Genomic DNA, 19,844 nt, shown 5'->3' on the forward strand with positions numbered 1-19,844 from the left:
GCCTGTGGTTCTCACACCTCTCAGTTATCTTGAGTGTCAAAGGGGTGAATAGAGAGGTCAATGAGAGGGAGAAACCATCTTGACAGATGTGTCTTTATCATCTCTCTATCCTCGGTACCCACCATACTGATCTGATGCTTAGTAAGTGCCTAATGAACAGATGAAAGAATGAAAGAGGAAAGAACGAACACAGAATGAATGAGTCACATAAATGAAGGGTCTGATGTTGCCTTAGGTCTTACAAAGGTGCCTCTGTGTTTCAGAATAAAGATGATGAGGAAGAGATCACCAAGAGCCTGCGGAGGCCAGAGACCACGTACCGGCAAACTGGCCTGGCTCCCGGGCAGGAATATGAGATATCCTTGCACATTGTGAAAAACAATACCCGGGGCCCGGGCCTGAAGAGAGTGACCACTACCCGTGAGTATTACTGTTAACACCACCGTGAAGCTTGTTGTACTGCAAAGCACCTCTAGTTGATTGCATGCTGTCTTACAGAGCGGCAGTATCAATTCGCTTTTGCTACATAAAAAACAAGCTCCAAACTTAGTAGCTTAAAACGATTGCACGTTTGTGATCTGGGGCTGAACCATCTTCCTGTTCTCGACTGGACTCACTTAAAGCATCTGTGTGGGCTGGGGGACGGTTGACCTAGGATGGCCTCAGCCAGGATGGTGTCCTTCTGCCCCACACATTCCCCCAGCCTCCCGCAGGCTAGCCTGGACCTGGCCTCACAGCAGTTGAGCAAGTTCATAACCAGCACTGGGTCACTTCCATCAAAGCAAATTTCAGGGCCAGTCCAGATGGAAAGGGTGGGGAAACAGATCCATCTCTTTATGAGAGACGCTTCAGTGTGACATTTCAAAGGGTCACTGATACAGGAAAATACCTGAGATTCTAGCAAATGATCTACCACACCATCCGATTTAGTATTAGTAACCAGTCTAAATGGAAGAGGTAGGGCAAATATTAATGCTGTTCTTTTTCAAGAGTAGAAACTGAGGCTTAGAGAAGTGGAATCAATTTAACTAACACCATGTGGTTAATCCTATCAGGGCAAGAATTTTAAGCCCAGGTTTAGTTTTATGACTTTAAGCCCATTACCAATAACATTGACTAGGCTCTGGGTTATGTAGTGTTAATTCCATGACTTCAACAGGAATCTAAATAAAATGTAACTCAGTACTAAACATGTCAAAACTTCTTGGGGGTCGATGTGGCACTGTGAGATCATTTGGTGGGAGGAATAAAAATCCTGAATTTGGAATTGTTCTACAGAGAAGCATATTTTTATAAATAGATAAATAAAATTATTTCGTGCTGACATTTGGGAAAATCTCTTTATCTTCTTCAAGTAGCATGTATGCCAACTGCTTAAGGAACTGACTCTTCTTGGCAGGGAGTGATTGGAAAATTTACATCTGTTGACTAATGACAAGAAAGAACATCTTGCATTTAAATATTTGCACATTTTGCTTAACTCAGATCCAACAATCCAATTCATAAGACTGTCTTTTTTTATAAGCAAGTGTTTTCCATCATCTTGACAACATCCCACTGTGGTAGGTAGAAGACGGGTACCAACAAGAAAAAAAAAATCATCAGAAAGGCATAGAAAAGATCAAACACAGAGGCAGTACACTGAAAATACAAAAGGCATTTCTTTCTTCCACCCTTTTCTTTTTAATCTTAATTTGGGGGTTGGTTGCTTTATTTTCTTCTTCTTGCAGGACAAACATCCCAACATCTCAAGTTTCATAATCACATAAATAATAACACTGAGAGACAGATACTTACCTGTTTATTTTGCTGCTACCTGATCTTTTTCCAAATTTAAAGAAAGGATCTTAATGTTTTCATTTTCAGCTCCTTCCCTCTCAGCTCTATACAGAGGTTATATAACAACCATTTCTGACATGTAAATGTTTTTGAGAGGCACCGACATTTAAGGAGAAGGAAGATGGGTTTTGGATCCAAACAGTCCTGAGTTTGAATTCTAGCTTCACCACTCACCACCACGTTAGGCAGATTCAGTTCTTTAAGCCTCAGACTTACCGTCTGGAAACTGGTTTCATAGTATCTTCCTATGGCCTAGTCATGAGAGTTAAGACTTAAAGGGACAAAGCACTGTGCTTGGCACACAGTAACTCAAGACCCTATTAATCTCCTGGATTGAAGTGATCCCAGTCTAGGAGAAGATCAGTGTCCTTAAGTGAATCTCTATTTCTTTAATGAAAGGACTGTTAAGAAAGATAGTAGGTATGGTTTGGGTGTTTCCTAGCACCTTGAAGAACATAGAACATGAGCTTCCCTGTTGAATTGCAGCATCATTTTCATTGTGCATTTTATAGTTTCATCGTCTGTGAGCTGAGACTGATGTATCAATACCTAGCGTTCAAAAAATAGACTTTGCAGGTTTCTCACAATCAACTCTGAATTATTCCTCCATCTTATTCCCTTTATAAAACCAAGTTCCTTTAATTCAATATTGTTTTCTCATGAATGCTGAAAATACAAACCTAACTATGTTTAAAATGAAGAAAGAAACATTGACTGGATGCCTTAATGTCTTAATTTTAGGTTTGGTATGTTTTAATGCATTAAAATTTTTACATAATTAGAAAAAGATTAAAACATAGATGACAAAGCCTGATGCTATGCTGTGGATTCCGAAAGGTCAAAGACCCACTCTCTGAATGAATGAATGACTATATAGATGGTATGACGCAGTTTGAATAAACCGTAGGGAAATCTGTTTTGGAATAGTTAGAAAAGTATAATATTCAGAAGCTCTTCTTTTTTACTTTGATAAGAACACTTATCCTGAGCTCTATCCTCTTAATCCTGATGCTGGGAAAAACTGAGGGCAAGAGGAGAAGGGGATGACAGAGGATGAGATGGTTGGATGGCATCACTGACTCAATGGAAACACACTTTCCCGTGTGTAATACAGTATTGTCGACTAGAGGCACAAAGCTATACAACACATCTCTAGAACTCAGTCATCTTACAAACGGAAACTTTTCACCCATAGAGAGGGAGCGTGTGCTTATCTGTTTGCAACAGGGTCAGAGAAGGGTTTGTGTCAGAAAGTGACATATAAGAGGGATTTTGAAGGATGAAGAGGAGATTTCTAGGGAGAGGAGCAATCTCAGGAAGAAGAAACAGGGGAACCGAAAGTGCGGAGACAGCAATGCACTCTTGGAGGAGAGGTAGGCTGTCAGATTTGGAAGCACAAGGCAGGTGGGGCAGGAGGTGGGTGGTGGGGCAGAAGGAAGACCGAAATGAGGACTCAGAGACTGACAAGGCTTGAGATAGCCATGACCTTCTTGCTTGAATTATTTCCATCAAAGCTGACTTTCCATACACATTATCAAGACAGTCATTGCCTCCGTTTGCTGCTCCATTATTCTGATGGAGAAGTCACCAATTAGGGAGTTTTGTCTCACTGGAAAACCAGAGAGACTGAGTCAGTGTGTTTCAAGTGAAATAGCCCCTGTGTGTTTCTTAAACTTATGATAATGATGATAGTCTAATAATAATAATAATCATGACTATTTATCATATAACTACCATGTAGCAGGCTCTGTGCTAGATGCTTTGCATGCATTATTTCCATTAACAATTGAAAAACCAAACAAACAAACAAAAAAATCTACAAGGTAGCAGTCGTCCTCCCTACTTATAGCTTATCAGATAGGAAACTGAGATTGCAAAAGGCAAAGTAAGTCAACTGGCCAGTGTACACCTAAATGTATACTTGTGCACTTGGAAGACTGCGAGCCCACTCTCTGCCCAGCCCTTGGCGCTGGGCGCGGTCTCTAAAGCTCCTGTCTCCTCTGCCTGCCACAGGCTTGGACGCCCCCAGCCAGATTGAAGTGAAAGATGTCACAGACACCACCGCTCTGATCACGTGGTCCAAGCCCCTGGCCGAGATCGATAGCATTGAGCTCATGTACGGAATCAAAGATGTGCCAGGAGATCGCACCAGCATCGACCTCACACACGAGGAGAACCAGTACTCCATTGGGAACCTGAAGCCGGACACCGAGTACGAGGTGGCCCTCATCTCCCGCAGGGCCGACATGGCCAGCAACCCCGCCAAAGAGACCTTCACAACAGGTGATGCGCCCCACTCCCGGCCACTAACAGCCCCAGGAAAGGAGGGATCGCCCGACTCCTCCCCCATGCCATGGCAGTATGTCTCCCAGGCTCCTTTTACGATAGAAGAAAATGGAAGGAGGATTTTTATTTTAGAATACCATAGCGATTGATTGAGTTTTCAAAGAAAAAAAAATTATCCCCGATAACCTTCTACAGATAAAGAAAACTTTTTGCCTACATAGAAGATGCTGGTCTGAGATTCTCATTTTGGTTAAAATAAAATTCAAATAAATATTGTAATAGTAAAATGTAGCATATGGAAAACATGAATGACAAAGATGCCTTCTAACCTCTTAGACTAGGGCACTGTTTTCAAGGTACCCCAGTGTCAATCATGCATTCACTAAATATTTTTTTCAGAGCTCGGTAAGCTCTCTGTAAATCATTAAAATTCCAGTGATGAAGACAGCAAACGTGTTCTTCCAGTCACAGAGCCAATTTGCAAGTTTTTGTGTAGTTTTTATTAAGTACAAAATCAGTGGCAAACATGAACGATTGAGGTATCACTGTGATTTAATATTGAAGAAAGTGTCCGATGTGTAGTATTTGTCCAGATGCATGCTTTAGCTGTTGAGCCAGAGGGCTGAGTGGGTCATTTATCCCCAGTGGCAGACACCTTTCACGTCTCACCATGAACTATCAAGGACTCCCAGTCTCCCGAGACTGGTGTTCTCAGTACCAATGCCCTTTCCTCTCCCAAACAGGCCTGGATGCTCCCAGGAATCTCCGCCGCATCTCCCAGACAGACAACAGCATCACCCTGGAGTGGAGGAACGTCAAGGCGGCCGCCGACAGTTACAGAATCAAGTACGCACCCATCTCTGGAGGTGACCATGCCGAGGTAGAAGTCCCCAGGAGCCAACAGACTACAACCAGAACCACGCTCACAGGTGAGCTCCACCTCTCCGACCCAACCAGCCCTGGGGGCATGTCCCCACCTTGCAAACCTCCAGAGAGAGAAAAATAGCCAGTTCCCCATTGCCCCTCTGACCTGGGCGTCAGTGAGTCAGGCCATGGAACTGTCCAGCCGTTGAGAAATTGTAGCCTTCAGGACCTAGCTCAGGGGCCTTTTTATGGTCCTCCGAAAGTTTGTCCAGCTTTGGACTGAATCTCAACCTGCTCGTTCTCTCCTAGGGCTGAGGCCAGGAACTGAATATGGGATTGGAGTGTCTGCCGTGAAGGGGGACAAGGAGAGTGACCCAGCCACCATCAATGCGGCCACAGGTGAGCCGGCCTGGCTTCCCACCACCACAGGACAGGCACTCACAGACACGACAGGGAACAGGAGGCAGGGAACCTACTTAAAAACAAGTAGATGCCCAGAGGAAAACAAGGCTTCTAGGATCATCCAGCCCAGATGTTCACATTCAAAAGGAGCATAAGCACCCGGCATTCAATGCTGACCACTTATACATATCCGTTTTTTATCTTTCTATTTGGAGGTAATTGTAGATTCACATGCACTGTAAGATAGAATACAGAGAGATCTGTGCCCTTCATCTAGTTTCTCCCAATGTAACATTTGTGTAACTTGAGAACACTATCACAACCAGGAAATTGACACTGATATAATCTATCAAGTTTATTCCGATTTCACTGGATTGTGTGTGTGTGTTTGTATGTGTATATTTAGTTCTATGAACTTGGGCGAACTCCAGGAGATGGTAAGGGACAGGGAGGCCTGGCGTGCTGCAGCCCATGGGGTCTCAAAGGGTCAGACATGTCTTAGTGACTGAACGACAACATTTAGTTCTATGTAATTTATCACCTGTAGATTTGGAATCCCCCACTTCAGTCAAGAACGAGTAGTTGCATCACATTGAGTCCTTGCTACACTTTCCTATCACCGTGGTCACCACCCTCCCTCCACTTCACTTTAACCCTTGGCAGTCACTGATCTGGTCTTCGTCCAGTTTCAAGAATGCTACATAAAAGGAATCATACAAGGAATCATGCAGCACACAAGCTTTAGAGACTGACTTTTTCACTCAGAATAATTCTCTTTAGCCACCAGGGAAGCCCCATAATTCTCAGCATGAGTGAGTATGGAGGTCCCTCAATTATGTCTGATTCTTTGTGATCCCGTGAACTATAACTGGCTAGACTCCTCTGTCCATGGAATTTTCCAGGCAAGAATACTGGGGTGGGTTGCCATTTCCTTCTCTAGGGGATTTTTCTGACCCAGTGACTGAACCTGGGTCTCCTGCATTAGAGGCAGATTCTTTACCATCTGAGCCACCAGGGAAAGAAAGGAAAGGAAAGTGAAGTCGCTCAGTCGTTTGCAACCCCATGGACTGTAGCCTACCAGGCTCCTTCATCCTTGGGATTTTCCAGGCAAGAGTACTGGAATGGGTTGCCATCTCCTTCTCCAGGGGATCTTCCCAACCCAGGAATTGAACCTGGGTCTCCCGCATTGTAGGCAGACGCTTTACCGTCTGAGCCACCAGGGAAGTCCTAAGCCACCAGAGAAGCCCCACTAATTCTCTTGAGATCTATCCAAATTGTGTCTTATATCAGTAATTAGCTCCTTCTAAATGCTTTTGCATATCATCTCATGGTATGGATATATCACTATAATATTTTTAATCTTCCCAAAACACAATGAGATACCATACAACGGCATTTCACACAGGTGAAAACTGAGACTCGGGTGAGATGCTTGAAGCCACACGGCTCCACAGCAGTCCTAGGACTGTGGCCCACAGCCACCCTTCAGTCCCAGAAGCAACCCTGCCCTGAAGCCTGAAGGGTGTTCAACTCTCTGTTTTCCTCCCAGAGTTGGACACACCCAAGGACCTTCGGGTTTCTGAACCTACGGAGACCAGCCTGACCCTCCTCTGGCGGACGCCGGTGGCCAAGTTTGACCGTTACCGCCTCAACTACAGTCTTCCCTCCGGCCAGCCTGTGGAGGTGCAGCTCCCCAGAGACACCACCTCCCACGTCCTGAGAGGCCTGGAACCTGGGCAGGAATACACCATCCTGCTCACAGCAGAGAAGGGCAGACACAAGAGCAAGCCAGCACGGGTACAGGCATCCACAGGTGAGGTGGATGAGCTCTGAGCTCTCTCCAGACCCTCTGATGACTCTGAGGCTGGCAGACCCATCAGCCAGGTTGTCTTCAAATGAAAAGATCAGATGGGAAGATGAGGGACTTTCTCCACTCACATCCTCTAAATGCCATTTGAGTCACTTACACATCTTTTCCTCTTGTCCACTGACATGTCCATAGTGAAGTTCCCTAGCTGGACAATCAATAATGGCTTTTAAATATTTCTTCCTAGGAGAACTTAAAGCATGAGAGTTTGTGCTTGTCTTTGGTTCTTTTTGTTTTAATTTCGTGTTTTCATAGAAATGGATGATATATATATTTTTTCTTGTTTTCCCCCTCTTTAGCACAATCCATTAACTTTTCATTTTATTTCTTTTCAAGATGACCAAGAGGTTTGGAGTAATTCTTTGGTTATTTCCCATTAAATATTTTTCTTCCAGGTCTTTTGCTCTCCTCTCAGGTTACCTGGAATGCCATATACAGTCCTGTGAGCCTGTCACAGAGCCCTTCTCATTTTTCTCTTACTCATTAAGTGATGAACTTTGTTTATCCATGACAGCTTAATCCTGACCTCCAGTATCCCTTGCAGTCCAAGTATCCTGTTCTTTGTACCTGCTCCCATGTTTCCTCAATGGCTAGACTGGAAAAAAAAAAAATCAGTTCTCCTTTTATGAATATGCATATTTAACTTTGGCTCCCAAATAGTCAAGAGATATAGGTGGAAAATGTTAATTCTTCAGGATATGATAAGGGTTTAGTTTCCATTTATTGAGTATTTATTGGGAACCCATTGAATACGTGGTATCATGCTGATATTTGAAGCACTGTTATTTTGACTCACGTGCTCCTGCTCTTCGTCTGTGGGGAAGACCAGATAGAGTGTTAGATGAAACTTGCCCAAGGAAAGGAAGTAATTGGGGTAATTAGGATAAGCCAGAGAAACTGTCTTGGCAGAGACACTATTCCAGCTGAATTTCCATAAGCAGAAAAGGGGTTGCAGTGATGGGCATATTTGGAAATGCCTTGAAGAGTCTTGGTCATTTATAAATACTTTCACCTACACATAACGGAAATCTCAAATAACAGAACTTTAGCAAGACACAAGGCAGTTTCCTCTCTCATAGAGTAAGTCAGAGGTTAGGTGGTTCAGTGCTGGCACAGCGATTCCAGATTATCAGGGATTTGGGCTCCTTCTATCCTTCTGTTCCACTAGTCTTAGTCCTCGGCCTGCATTCTCAAAGCCACCTCCATGTCACAATATGGCTGCTTCAGTCCAGCCTTCACGTCTGTGTTACAGGCAGCATGAAGGGGAAAGAAACAAAAACAAAAGATAGCGCCTCCTAGATGAGTCCTTCTGGAATCCTCACCGATGACTTCTTACATTTTATGGGCCACTTCTAGCTGTAAGTAAGTCTAGGAAAGGTAGTCTTTGAGCTGTGTGCATTGCTGCCCACATAAAATTGTGGTAGTTTGTAAGGAAGAGGGGGTGGGTATTTGGTAGGCAAAGAATAGCCTCTTCAGAAAGGACTTCAGCCTGCCAGGCTCCTTTGTCCATGAATTTTCCAGGCAAGAATATTGGGGTGGGTTGTCATTTCTTTCCTCAGCAGATCTTCCTGACCCAGGGACTGAACCTGGGTCTTCAGTGTCTCCTGCACTGGCAGGAGAGTTTTTTGTTTTGTCTTTTTTTTTTTTTTTTTTTTTTACCAGCTGAGCTATAGATCCATTTGCTAAAGTGAACTTAGGTGGTCACTTCTATTGACTCTATGCATGGACTGCTTCCACCCAGTTATGAGAATGGATCCTTGGGTGGGGCAGGAGTAGCTTCATCATAAATGAGGTGAGGAGAATAGATTGGAAAGAAAGAAATCTATGGTAGAGATTTAAATGGTTCAGCTTGTTAAACATGAGCTTGTTGCAAGACGTGAAGGGACAACAAATGAATCAGAGAAACAAGAGAATGGTTTCTTCTTCTTTTCCTCCTCCTCCTCTTCTTCCTCCTATTCCTCCTCTTCCTCCTTCCTTCCTCCCTCTCTGTCTCCCTCTCTCTTTCCTTCTCCCTCAGCTTCACAAATGCTACATCATAGAGGATTTCCTGGCTCCTCTCAGGCATCTTACCCTCTGGCCATGACCACTTCATCGCTTATCTCCAGTAGGGAATCCCCAGGCTTCAGAAGCTCAGGGAGATGAAAGCTTTCAAGTGAATCACAGGCTGGAATTACTTTGCCTCTGACTAAGAGCCCGGTTTGGCATGGCAGAGGCTCAGCGGTTTCATTTTCCCAGCCGTGCCTTTTTTAACACCGTTTCAAAGAAATCACATTGTATATTTAAAGACATTCCTCACTCATTACAAGAAAAATGTGCAAAGTTCCTTTTATAGGTTCTTCCCCCACTGTCTCTGGAATATTTCTCTCTATGGCTTTCTCCATAGAACTATTTTATTTCATTAAGACGGAGGTGGATACTTCTGTCTCCTGAAGTTATCTTCCCAATAAATATCTCATACAATATCTTCCCAGTAAATATCTCCCACATTTACTCAGTCAGTAATGCACTACAGCCACGTTCCATGCTAAGTTCTGGGGATACTAGAGCAATGAAGGCAGGTCTGTGTTCCCAGGGAGCTCACTAGGAAACAGACACTTTCATTGCTGTAACTGGGGGTGTGGGGGTGCAGTGGGAGCAACGGATTCCTTCTAAGTATCAATAAAGGTTTAATATGGGGCAAAGCAAAGGGCAGACACAGAGGAGGCAGGCAGGACTGTGTTGTGGAATACATAATGAAGTAGAAGTCCAGGCAGTTGGCCTTGCTAAATACATGGGGAGAAAAAAGAAACAGGGACAGTGGAAGCCCTCGGGGGAATGTACCATGTGGCTCTGAGCCTTGAAATGTCAAAGGGCTGTAGGTTCAAACTCAGAAGAAAGGGGTTCCCAGCTCTGCCTCCTAGATTCTCAATAGCAGAAGTCTGCTCACTGTCTATGAGCTTTACAGAGAAAAGGAGAAATCGGCTGCCCCAAAACATTTTCCCCAGAGAATTCCAGGACTCATAGCATTGAGCCAAAGCACAGGCCTGTTCCTGGGTGCAGCATCACGTTAAAAGCATGCATTACCTGACTGCCCATCATATCTGAAATGTAATGCAGGGACCCTACCCCAGGCTGCACAGCCCTAAATAATCTGGTCTCTCCCATCGCCCTGACTTGGCTTGCTCCCACCACTTGTCCGCTTGCTCATTTCACTGTGGTCACCCTGGCCCTCTTGCTGTTCCTTTCATACGCCAAGCTGGCTCCTACCTGAGGGCCTTTGCACATGCTTCTGCTGCTGCCTATATTCCCCTCCTCTCCCAGGTGCTCCTCCCCCAGCACCTCCCTCATTTCATTCAGCACAAGTGTCATCTCAAAAGACCTCTCTGTCTGCCACTCTAAAAGGATGCCCTGTCCTCATTTACCCCTTCAGACTGCTCCAGAGTTCCTTATGACACCTGCCTGGCCTGATAGCACTCACTATTTGGTTTACTTACCTATGGCCTGCCTCCTGCATGCGTGCATGCTAAGTCACTTCAGTCGTGTCCGACTCTTTGAGACCCTATGGACTGCAGCCCACCAGGCTCCTCCGTCCATGGGATTCTCCAGGCAAGAATGCTGGGGTGGGTTGGTACGCCTTGCTCCGTGGCCTGCCTCCTACTTCCAACCAGAATGTAAGGACTCTGTCTCTTTTACTCAGTGCTGTGACCCCAGCACCTTGAACACGTGGCATCAGCTTCAGGAGTCTTTGGGGACCCCAGCTCCTCCAGAGGCAGTATTTCCACGGAATCTTCTGGTCTTTTGATTTCACCCCTGTAGCAACAGCCCAAATTCTCTCCCTTAAGGTTAAGGGAAGGGAAGTCATTCTCCTGGAGTCTTTACTTAAGCTTGTGCTCAGTCGTGTCCGACTCTTCGCAGCCCCATGGACTGTAGCCCACCAGGCTCCTCTGTTTATGGGACTTTCCTGGCAAAAATACTGGAGTGGGCTACCATTTCCCTCTCCATAATTAAGCTTACTCTGGGTAAAAGTGGGAGGAAAGAAAGAAGGAAAGATAGGGTGGAGGGAGAAAGGAAGAGGGAATAAAGGAAGGAAAGAAATAAAAAAAGGCACTAGTGGTAAAGAACCTGCCTGCCAATGCAGGAGACCTAAGAGATGCAGATCCAATCCCTGGGTTGGGAAGATCCCATAGAGAGGGGCATGGCAACCCACTCCAGTATCCTTGACTTGAGAATCCCATGGACAGAGGAGCCTGGAGGGCTACAGTTCATAGGGTCGCAAAAAGTCAGACACAACTGGAGCAACTTAGCGCGCACACATCCCTGTTAGCACTAAACAAAATTAGTGTGTGCCAGGTGTCTCTCCCACACCCAGCACCTGTATTCTAATAAACTCAACAAAACCCTGCTTGAAGTGGAGGCCATGATTTGCTGTGAGCAGTAGGGGACATAAAACAGGGAGAATATGCAGATACACAAGGCCGATAACGCATCTTTCCACACCGTGTAAGACTCAACAGTGATACCCCCATAATTCTCAAGGGTCTGGGGAAGCAGAGAGGTGGAATTTTGTTTTTAGCAACAGCTGCAAGTAATAGAGAACACTCTGCTCTAATTGGCCTCTTTGATTTTTCTCATGGAGCAAACTGAAATTTAGTCAAATATTTATCCGTCCCACAAATATTTATTTCTTACCTGCCATGGGTCAGGCAGCACTGGCATACAGAACAGAAAGACACAACCCCTCCCCTCAGGAAATGATGCATACTGCAATGAGAACAGAGAATCAAAACCAAAATTATAAGGCTGTGACTAGTTTGTTTAGAGGCCAGTGTGGGAAGCTACAGGAACACAGAGGCAAATACCCATCTCAGACCTGAGCAAAGTGAAGACAGGGTATCAGAGAAGGTTTCTTGGAAGAGGTGGTACTTTACCGAGTCCTCAAAAAGAAACAAGAATTGGGCAAGTGGAGAAGGGAGTGATGACATTTCCAGCTAGAGGAACAGCATGTGAGAAGTTCAAAAACGTGAGAAACTTTATGTTAGCGCAGCGCCAGCCATACAGTCTGCTGTATGATGGAGCTGGAGAGAGCAGGGTTCAAGGTCACGGACATCATCAGTATCTTCTACAAAGGGCAGTGAAGATCATGCTAAGGGGCTTGGGTTTCATTCTTGACAGTGTTAAGAGTCCCCCAAAACTGTTAGAGCAGGCAAAGCTTTGAATTTCCATTAACTTTACAAGAGGAGATCAGAACAATGTAATCTCCCCTTGGGTGGTCCTCAGGCTTGAATTTGGCCATTCTGCGGCTGTAGGAGAATCACTCTGTTTCCCATCAGTGAGCATTAAAAGCCGATGCCTCATCAGTCAGCACTTGGTAATGATCGTCTACATGATGGTGGAAATCTAAAGATTTAAAGTTGGCACAGCCTGAAATTCCTCCAGGCCAGCTGGTCAACTCACCACGAGCCCAGAAATGAAATTTTGAAATTCTGATTTCCCAGGCCCACTGACATTGTTCAGAGGGTAGATGCCAGTGCACAGCTGTGAGAAAAAAGACAACAGCCTTTTGATAAAGAAAGGCCAAGAAATTCAGTGTGGAATACACGACGGAAACAGTGGGCTTCTGGGGCAGTAAGCCCATAAGTATGTCATTTGCTGTTGAAATGCAGAGTCCGCATTTACATGGAGCCCGGTCTCCATCTCCAGTGCTGTCTGCTGTATTTTTATTCACACCATTCCCTCTCTTATAATTCTTACCCACCTCCCTTTATTTTAACTACTGATTTTACTTATTGTAATTCCACTTTTATTTATCTGTCCAGCATTTGTTTAGTGAAGTGCTTTGGGTAGGGCACCAATAGCCAAAAATTTTGGTGAACTATTATAATAGCAAATGACTATTATCATTTACTGAGCAACATGACATTATACGAAAATTACTCTACCAGCTGTACCAAGCGATGAAGCAGAATATGAGGGACATTGTATAATAGTATCTGAGGCATGGACAAAAGCTGATGCAAAGAGAAAAGATGGTTCTCATGAGAAAGAGACATTTTCTAAGGTGGATCTCCTCTTCTCTTCAATCATCTTTACTGCAGCAGCTTAATAGACAATCTGTAACCCTCCCTTGCCTGATTAGGTAATTCTTCCCACATCTCTTGCAACCTGGTATCTGAAATTTCTTCCATGGGAAAAAAAAATGTATTTTATGTCATAATTTAGAGAGAGCTTAAAAAGCAGTTAGCTGAGAGGAAATACACTTAATTCACATGAAGGGGATCAACTGTCTATGTCAGCTAAGTCCCTGACAAGCAGTTTTGACAGCAGCAGGAGAAAAAAAAAGAAGAAAGTGGGATAAAAAAGGAGAGTTTATGAGCCACAGAATTGATTCCCTTAACTTTACAGTCTGACTTAGATTGGTTTTCGTCCCATGTCTCTTTATGGATGAGGGCTCTTGGCATATTTGAAAAGGTCACACTCCTGAGTCTAGTTGTGCTGAAAGTCCAAGTTCAAGGAAATAATCCCTACTCCTGGAACGCTGTGCCTGGCTGCACAGAGGCCATTGGGTTGAAAGATGGCTGACCATTTCTCCTTTCTTTCCCCAGAAGTATGGATAGATACATCACTTTGAGCTTGGAGCCCTCTCTTCCTCACCTAGACCCTGAGATGTGGTTTGTGTGGTTAAGACATGTCTGTGTGGTTAGGAAGTGCTATGTGGTCTCGGACAAGGGTTCCAGGAAACAGATTTGGGTTAAATGAAGTGTCTATAAGAATGACGGTCAAGGTCAGGTATGGCACATACTTTCTGAAAGGACTGTCAGTATCCTAGACTTTTCAGGCCATACAGTCCCAGCTCCTCTGTTGCAGCACATAAGCAGCCGTCAGCCGGACGTGGACGCACAGGCATGGCTGCGTTCCAGCGACATTTTACTTGTGACATCAAAATTTCAATCTCATACATTTCATCTTCATGAAGTGTTCTTCTTTAGATTTCTCTAACCATTTAAAAAATTTAAAAGTGCTGTTAGCTCACTGACTACCAAAATAGGCAGCAGGCTGGATCTGACCCTCAGATCCTTGTTAGCAGTCCCCTGTTCTAGATCAAACAGGATTTGAAGTAGTGTCAGCTTTTGCCAAAGTAGAACCATCGGGAAGAACATTCCCCAGAAAGTAGAAAAGTCTGAATCAAATAGATTCTGGAGAAGAAACGTTTTCCCCTCTGAACCGATATCTTCAATCTAACTGCAGGCTAAGATTTTCAAATGAGAAGTCAGCTTTAGTGGACACACGAGGCTGCTTTGAAATAAGCAGCGATATGAAGTATATATGGAGAGAAACAACTCATTCACTTATGTGAACTCAAGGAAGTTCTTACTCCGCTGTTTAGAGGATGTTTCCAGAGAAAGTCCTTTCTTCCCAGGTGATGCCAAGACCACTTAGGCTCAGTCCTGGGAGAATTATCACCTTGAAGTGAGACATGTGAGTGTTTTGTGCTGTGCTTGTTCCAGAGATGAATAAAGATAGCAAATTCAGCTTTAACTGAGCTTAATAACTATTTCTCCCAGGGCATTTCTTTCTGTCCAATGAGGGAGAGCTTTGCAGAGACTCAGCTCTCTGTTCAGGATAGCCTTGCTTGTCCCATGTTAATTTATCTCTGATCTGTCCGCAGTGGTTTATGTAAACTGATTTGAGCCCCACAAACTGACAAAAATCCCAGCATAAAGAGACTGTGAAACACGCCTTCCCAGGGAGATGGGGGAAGCGCAGAAAGGAAGGGACTCTAAGAGGAGCCAATTTTCTCAAAGTACAGCAGGCTGGCCAGCTCAGACTAAGGATCCCAAGAGGAGCAGCTGAAGGCTTTTCTTTGTGATCTCATCCTTAGGATGAGACACACTTTTCAAAATGGAAACTGCAGCCTAGAGCAGTGCCAACGCAGACGTGTAACACTTTCTAAATCCACAGGGCGCTGGTCAATGGAAAAACGTTTTCAAAAGACAAACCCCAGTACGCAACAAGGCAAAGTAAGTATTATATTGACTTTCCTGCTAGTTAGCGTTTTGACGTCGACCGCATGGCTCAGGGGTGCGGTGAGTGAAGCAGGAGACCCGGACCCCCGGCCCCTCAGCACCCGAAGCGGGTGTGCATTTCCGAGTTCCCAGACGGAAAGCGTTTTAGGCGTGGTTTAACAGACCCCATCTCTTATCATTATTCAGACCAGGCCCCTGAACTGGAAAACCTCACCGTGACCAAGGCTGGCTGGGATGGCCTCAGACTCAACTGGACCGCAGCAGACCAGGCCTACGAGCACTTTATCATTCAGGTGCAGGAGGCCAACGGGGTGGAGGAGGCTCAGAACCTCACGGTGCCCGGCAGCCTGCGGGCTGTGGATGTCCCGGGCCTGAAGGCCGCCACCCCTTACAGAGTCACCATCCACGGGGTGATCCGGGGCTATAGGACGCCAGTGCTCTCTGCTGAGGCCTCCACAGGTACCGCTTACCTTTCTGAATCTAGCTTCTGTTTTTCCCAACAGGAAACTGCCTAAGGATAATCAGACGCAGCTTGTTTCTGACCAGACTTGAATACCCCAAGTTATAGCACTATGGTGCCTAATAATGGGAAAAAATCGGGCTGCCCAGCTCCTGGGGCAGCTCTCACAGTGCCCGTCATGTGAACCAAAGCCTTCAGGGCTCTGCAACGCCCAACCTGGGGACTATGTACTGAGCCCCGACAGCAGGGCCCTGGGCTTCACAGGCTTCCTCCTGGGGAGGGAGGCTAAGGCATTATATCTAAAAGGAAAAATAATCATAATAATCTTCTTGTCTTCTGGCAAGGGCAATTCCTTAATAAAATAAGATCACAAATGTTTTCCTACACCTCACCCCAACGACTGTATTTCTCAAATTTAGGAAGCTACGTGATGCACGGCTCTCTAAAGAAAGTCACATTCCTTTAAAAAAAAGTCATGTCAGGCCTGCTCTTCCATTACAGAGTCCCTGGATCAGCGTGTGCAATTTGATCATTAAACGAGTTCTTTGTCCTTCTCCAGGAGACACTCCCCACTTGGGAGAGGTCACGGTGTCCGAGGTGGGCTGGGAGGCCCTCAAACTCAACTGGACGGCTCCGGAAGGAGTCTACGAGCAGTTTCTCATTCAGGTGCAGGAGCCTGGCACAGAGGAGGCAGCCCAGAACCTCACTGTCCCTGGAGGGCTGAGGTCCGTGGACCTGCCTGGGCTCAAGGCAGCCACTCCCTATAGGATCACCATCCGCGGGGTCACTCGGGACTTCAGCACAGCCCCTCTCTCTGTTGAAGTCTTAACAGGTACTCTAGACTGCTTCACTAACTTGCTTCCTCCCGCTTAGGAGGGATCCACGCTCTTCCCTGCTCTGAAGTGGGCTCCACTCCTACTCCAGGGGGAGTGCCGTGATTCTCCCAGAGGTCCTGTCCCTTGTTTGGCCAGGTCCTAGTCCTAGCCTGGGAGCCAATTCCGTGGAAAGCTCCATGTTCTCTTCTCTTGCATAAATTAAGAGGTGACTTTTCTTTCAAAGCAAGTTTCAGCCATGTTATCTAAGAAGTTGGAAAGCACACTTGGCGAGTGGGGAGAAAAAAAAATTGATCTGAGCTCATTTTAAGAACTCCCCAAAGGACTCCCTGAAGCCCCATCTGTATGTCAAGAATGGAAGTTGTGAACAAGTCTGAGAACTGCCTATGAAAGACAAAGGCTGGCTAGAAAGGCCCTGGCTTCAGAGCCAACAGCTAGAGTATGCTCGACACCTGCTGTAAATCACGCATCTGTGATCAACACCAGCCAGACAACTCTCCCCACCTCAGCCTCCATGCCATCTCAACTGAATCCCAGAATGCCACTGCCTTTTTTTAGTAACTCGGCAACCCTGTCTCCTTGTGCAGAGGAGGCTCCGGGTCTGGGGAACCTCACAGTGACCGAGGTTAGCTGGGATGCCCTCCGACTGCACTGGACCAGCCCCGATGGGATCTATGAGCAGTTTGTCATTAAGATCCGGGAGACTGACCAGCCCCGAGAAGTTCACAGTCTCACGGTTCCTGGCAGCCAGCACAGCGTGGAGATTCCAGGCCTCAAGGCTGGTACCTCTTACACAATCACCCTGCTCGGCAAGGTCAGGGACCGCAGCACTCAACCCCTTGCTGTGGAGGTCATCACAGGTACACAACCCTCTTCCCCACGCCAGGGACCCCAGCCTGTCATTGGAATAGAGAAAATTCCCCATGAGTCAGGGAGTACTCTCAGAGCTGTTGGCAGTCAGCATGAACACACACTCTAACTCCAGAGGGTCTGAGTTGGAATTCCACCTTACTGGCTGCATATTCTTGGGTATCTCATTTTATACCTCTGAGCCTTCTTTTCTTACCTTTGAATCAAAGATAATACTCTGACCTCAGGACACTGTCATGAGCAGTAAATGTAATGAATGAAAGTACTTAGCAAGGCACCCATTCTGTAGTAAATTTTGAATGGCAAATAGCTAAATTTATCCAATAGCAACATATCATAGTATAATTAACATACACAGCAGGGCTGTGACACAGAATAAGGTCAGAAGTTTCTAGAGAAATCTTAAAATTAGTGGCCTCAGAGTCACTGATGGCCATCCATCTGGTAGTCAGACCACTGCAGAATAACCTCTGAAATGATCTATCATCATCTGCTGAAGTTAGCCAAGTCTGTCTCTCTCTCCTTAGCAGATCCTTGAAGCAGGGCAAGAAAGGACAGTCATGTTGGACTTCAATGTTTTAGATTCAATTTGGAGAGGAAAAACAATTCATCTCAATTTGTCCCCTGAAAATATGCAACTCCATCTGTTATAGAAAACTGCTGGTCATGAGGTTGCTAGAAACAGCTCTAAAAGGATCATGGAGAAATGGGTCTGATTTGGGGGATTAGGGGTTTTATGGGCTTCCCTTGTGACTCAGCTTGTAAAGAATCTGCCTGCAATGAGGGATACCTGGGTTTGATCCCTAGGTGGGGAAAATCCCCTGGAAAAGGGAAAGGCTACCCTCTCCAGTATTCTGGCCTGGAGTGTTTTTATGCTGGGCTCTAAGCCCATGCCCTTCTCTACATGTCCTGTGTTCTAATCCCACCCAAATAACCTAATCAAATGAATTGTCCTTCTTGCTGAGATATGCTGAATAAAACTGGTCCTTGCTAGAAACTATATGAGAAAAGTTATGTGACAGTACACCTTAACTGGCCAGGTTATCAATGGCCTGTGTTTCCTGAAATATCATCAAACCAAGCAGGAGCCAAAAGGGCCTTTGGGACACATGGGATCTCAGAGCAGGGTATAGTGATCTGCATCTGTAGTTTATAAACTTTGTGTTTTTAGCAGTAGAATTCCTTTTGCATGGGCCGTCTTACAAGTAGACCCACTATATGACAAGTAAATGAACAGCTATTCTTGGTGAGCTGGGAAGGAGGAGAGGGCCATCTGCACCCATGTCTCCAACCCAGTTCTTCCATAAAAGGACCAGTTCTACAGTCTAAAGGCAGCCCCTCCAAAAGGTCCAGTTTGCCCAGATTCCCCATGAGCACCGGATCCTAGAATACCTGAGAACCAGTACCTCATACTTTTTCTGACTGAAATCTTGCAAATATTTTCTTTTCTGACTTTGAATCCATGGTCACTTCAACCTCAAAAGAAAAAAAAAAAAAAAAACGGTGGGGGCGGCTGGGAGATTACATTTAACCCTGAGTAGCAGTGAGTTTTTCCTTATCTGGAACCCAAACTTTCTAAATCAGTAATGACTACATTAAATTTCCTTCCTAAATTGTTCAGTTCAGTCGCTCAGTCGTGTCCGACTCTTTGTGACCCCATGAACTGCAGCTTGCCAGACCTCCCTGTCCTACATTGTAGAAAGAGGAATAGTGGGTGCTGCTCTGCACCATCTGCAGAGCAAAACATAATCACTTTTAATTAAGAGTAGACACTCATTTCATACACAGGGCCTTGCTTTGTGAAGCAAACATTCTTCATTCAGACACAAAGTGCTGTCAGGAGAAGCCGGGAGGGAACGTGCCAAGCCAAGAACCCAATACGGAAACTTTGATCCCTGACAGATGAGAAAAGTCTGGAGATAAGACATCAGACTTGTCCAAACCTGATTCAGCACATGATTTGTGCACCTAGTCAGCTAGCCTGTGGGCAGCAAAGAGAGGATCTCTCCAGAGTTCAGTAATGAAACGAAGCAGGGAATTCTCTCCCCAGTGACCAAGAAGTTCCAAGGAGAAACATCAAAACATCTCTGTATCCATGGGTTCCACATTCTCGAATTCAACTAACCAATATCAAAAATATTAGGGGAAAGAATTCCAGGAAGCTTCAAAAAGCAAAGCTTGAATTTGCCGTGTGCTGGTAACTACACACATAGCATTTACGTTGCATTAGGTATTATAAGTAATCTAGAGACGATTTTTAAAGTAAACAGGAGGATGCCCGTAGGTGATATGCAAATACTGCATCATTTAGTGTGCATCCTCAGTTTGTTATCTGTGAAGGTCCTAGAACCAGTCCGCCAAGGACACCAAGGAACAAATGTATATCTGTTGGGCCACCACTTATCCAGCCCTCACTATAT

At 45.3% G+C, this 19,844-nt stretch overlaps 1 protein-coding gene and 1 non-coding gene across 12 annotated transcripts in view; one reads left to right on the forward strand and one right to left on the reverse strand.

Annotated features, from left to right (window-relative positions):
• Positions 1-19,844, forward strand: part of TNC (tenascin C) — a 100,955-nt gene that overhangs the window by 37,894 nt on the left and 43,217 nt on the right. For 6 of the 11 annotated variants that reach the window (XM_061163315.1, XM_061163314.1, XM_061163317.1 and 3 more), the window contains 8 exons: positions 264-420; positions 3,853-4,122; positions 4,869-5,054; positions 5,299-5,388; positions 6,941-7,204; positions 15,448-15,720; positions 16,281-16,553; positions 17,142-17,414. In XM_061163315.1, the coding sequence (XP_061019298.1) occupies positions 264-420; positions 3,853-4,122; positions 4,869-5,054; positions 5,299-5,388; positions 6,941-7,204; positions 15,448-15,720; positions 16,281-16,553; positions 17,142-17,414 (1,786 nt within the window). The remainder of the gene's footprint in view (positions 1-263; positions 421-3,852; positions 4,123-4,868; positions 5,055-5,298; positions 5,389-6,940; positions 7,205-15,447; positions 15,721-16,280; positions 16,554-17,141; positions 17,415-19,844) is intronic. The other 5 variants (XM_061163316.1, XM_061163320.1, XM_061163322.1 and 2 more) reach the window with 2 other exon arrangements.
• On the reverse strand, positions 6,543-6,614 carry TRNAC-ACA (transfer RNA cysteine (anticodon ACA)). The gene has a single exon. It is a non-coding gene; the product is annotated as a tRNA-Cys (tRNA).

The sequence above is a fragment of the Dama dama genome, chromosome 16 (assembly GCF_033118175.1).
Source record: "Dama dama isolate Ldn47 chromosome 16, ASM3311817v1, whole genome shotgun sequence".
NCBI classification, from domain to species: Eukaryota; Metazoa; Chordata; class Mammalia; order Artiodactyla; family Cervidae; genus Dama; species Dama dama.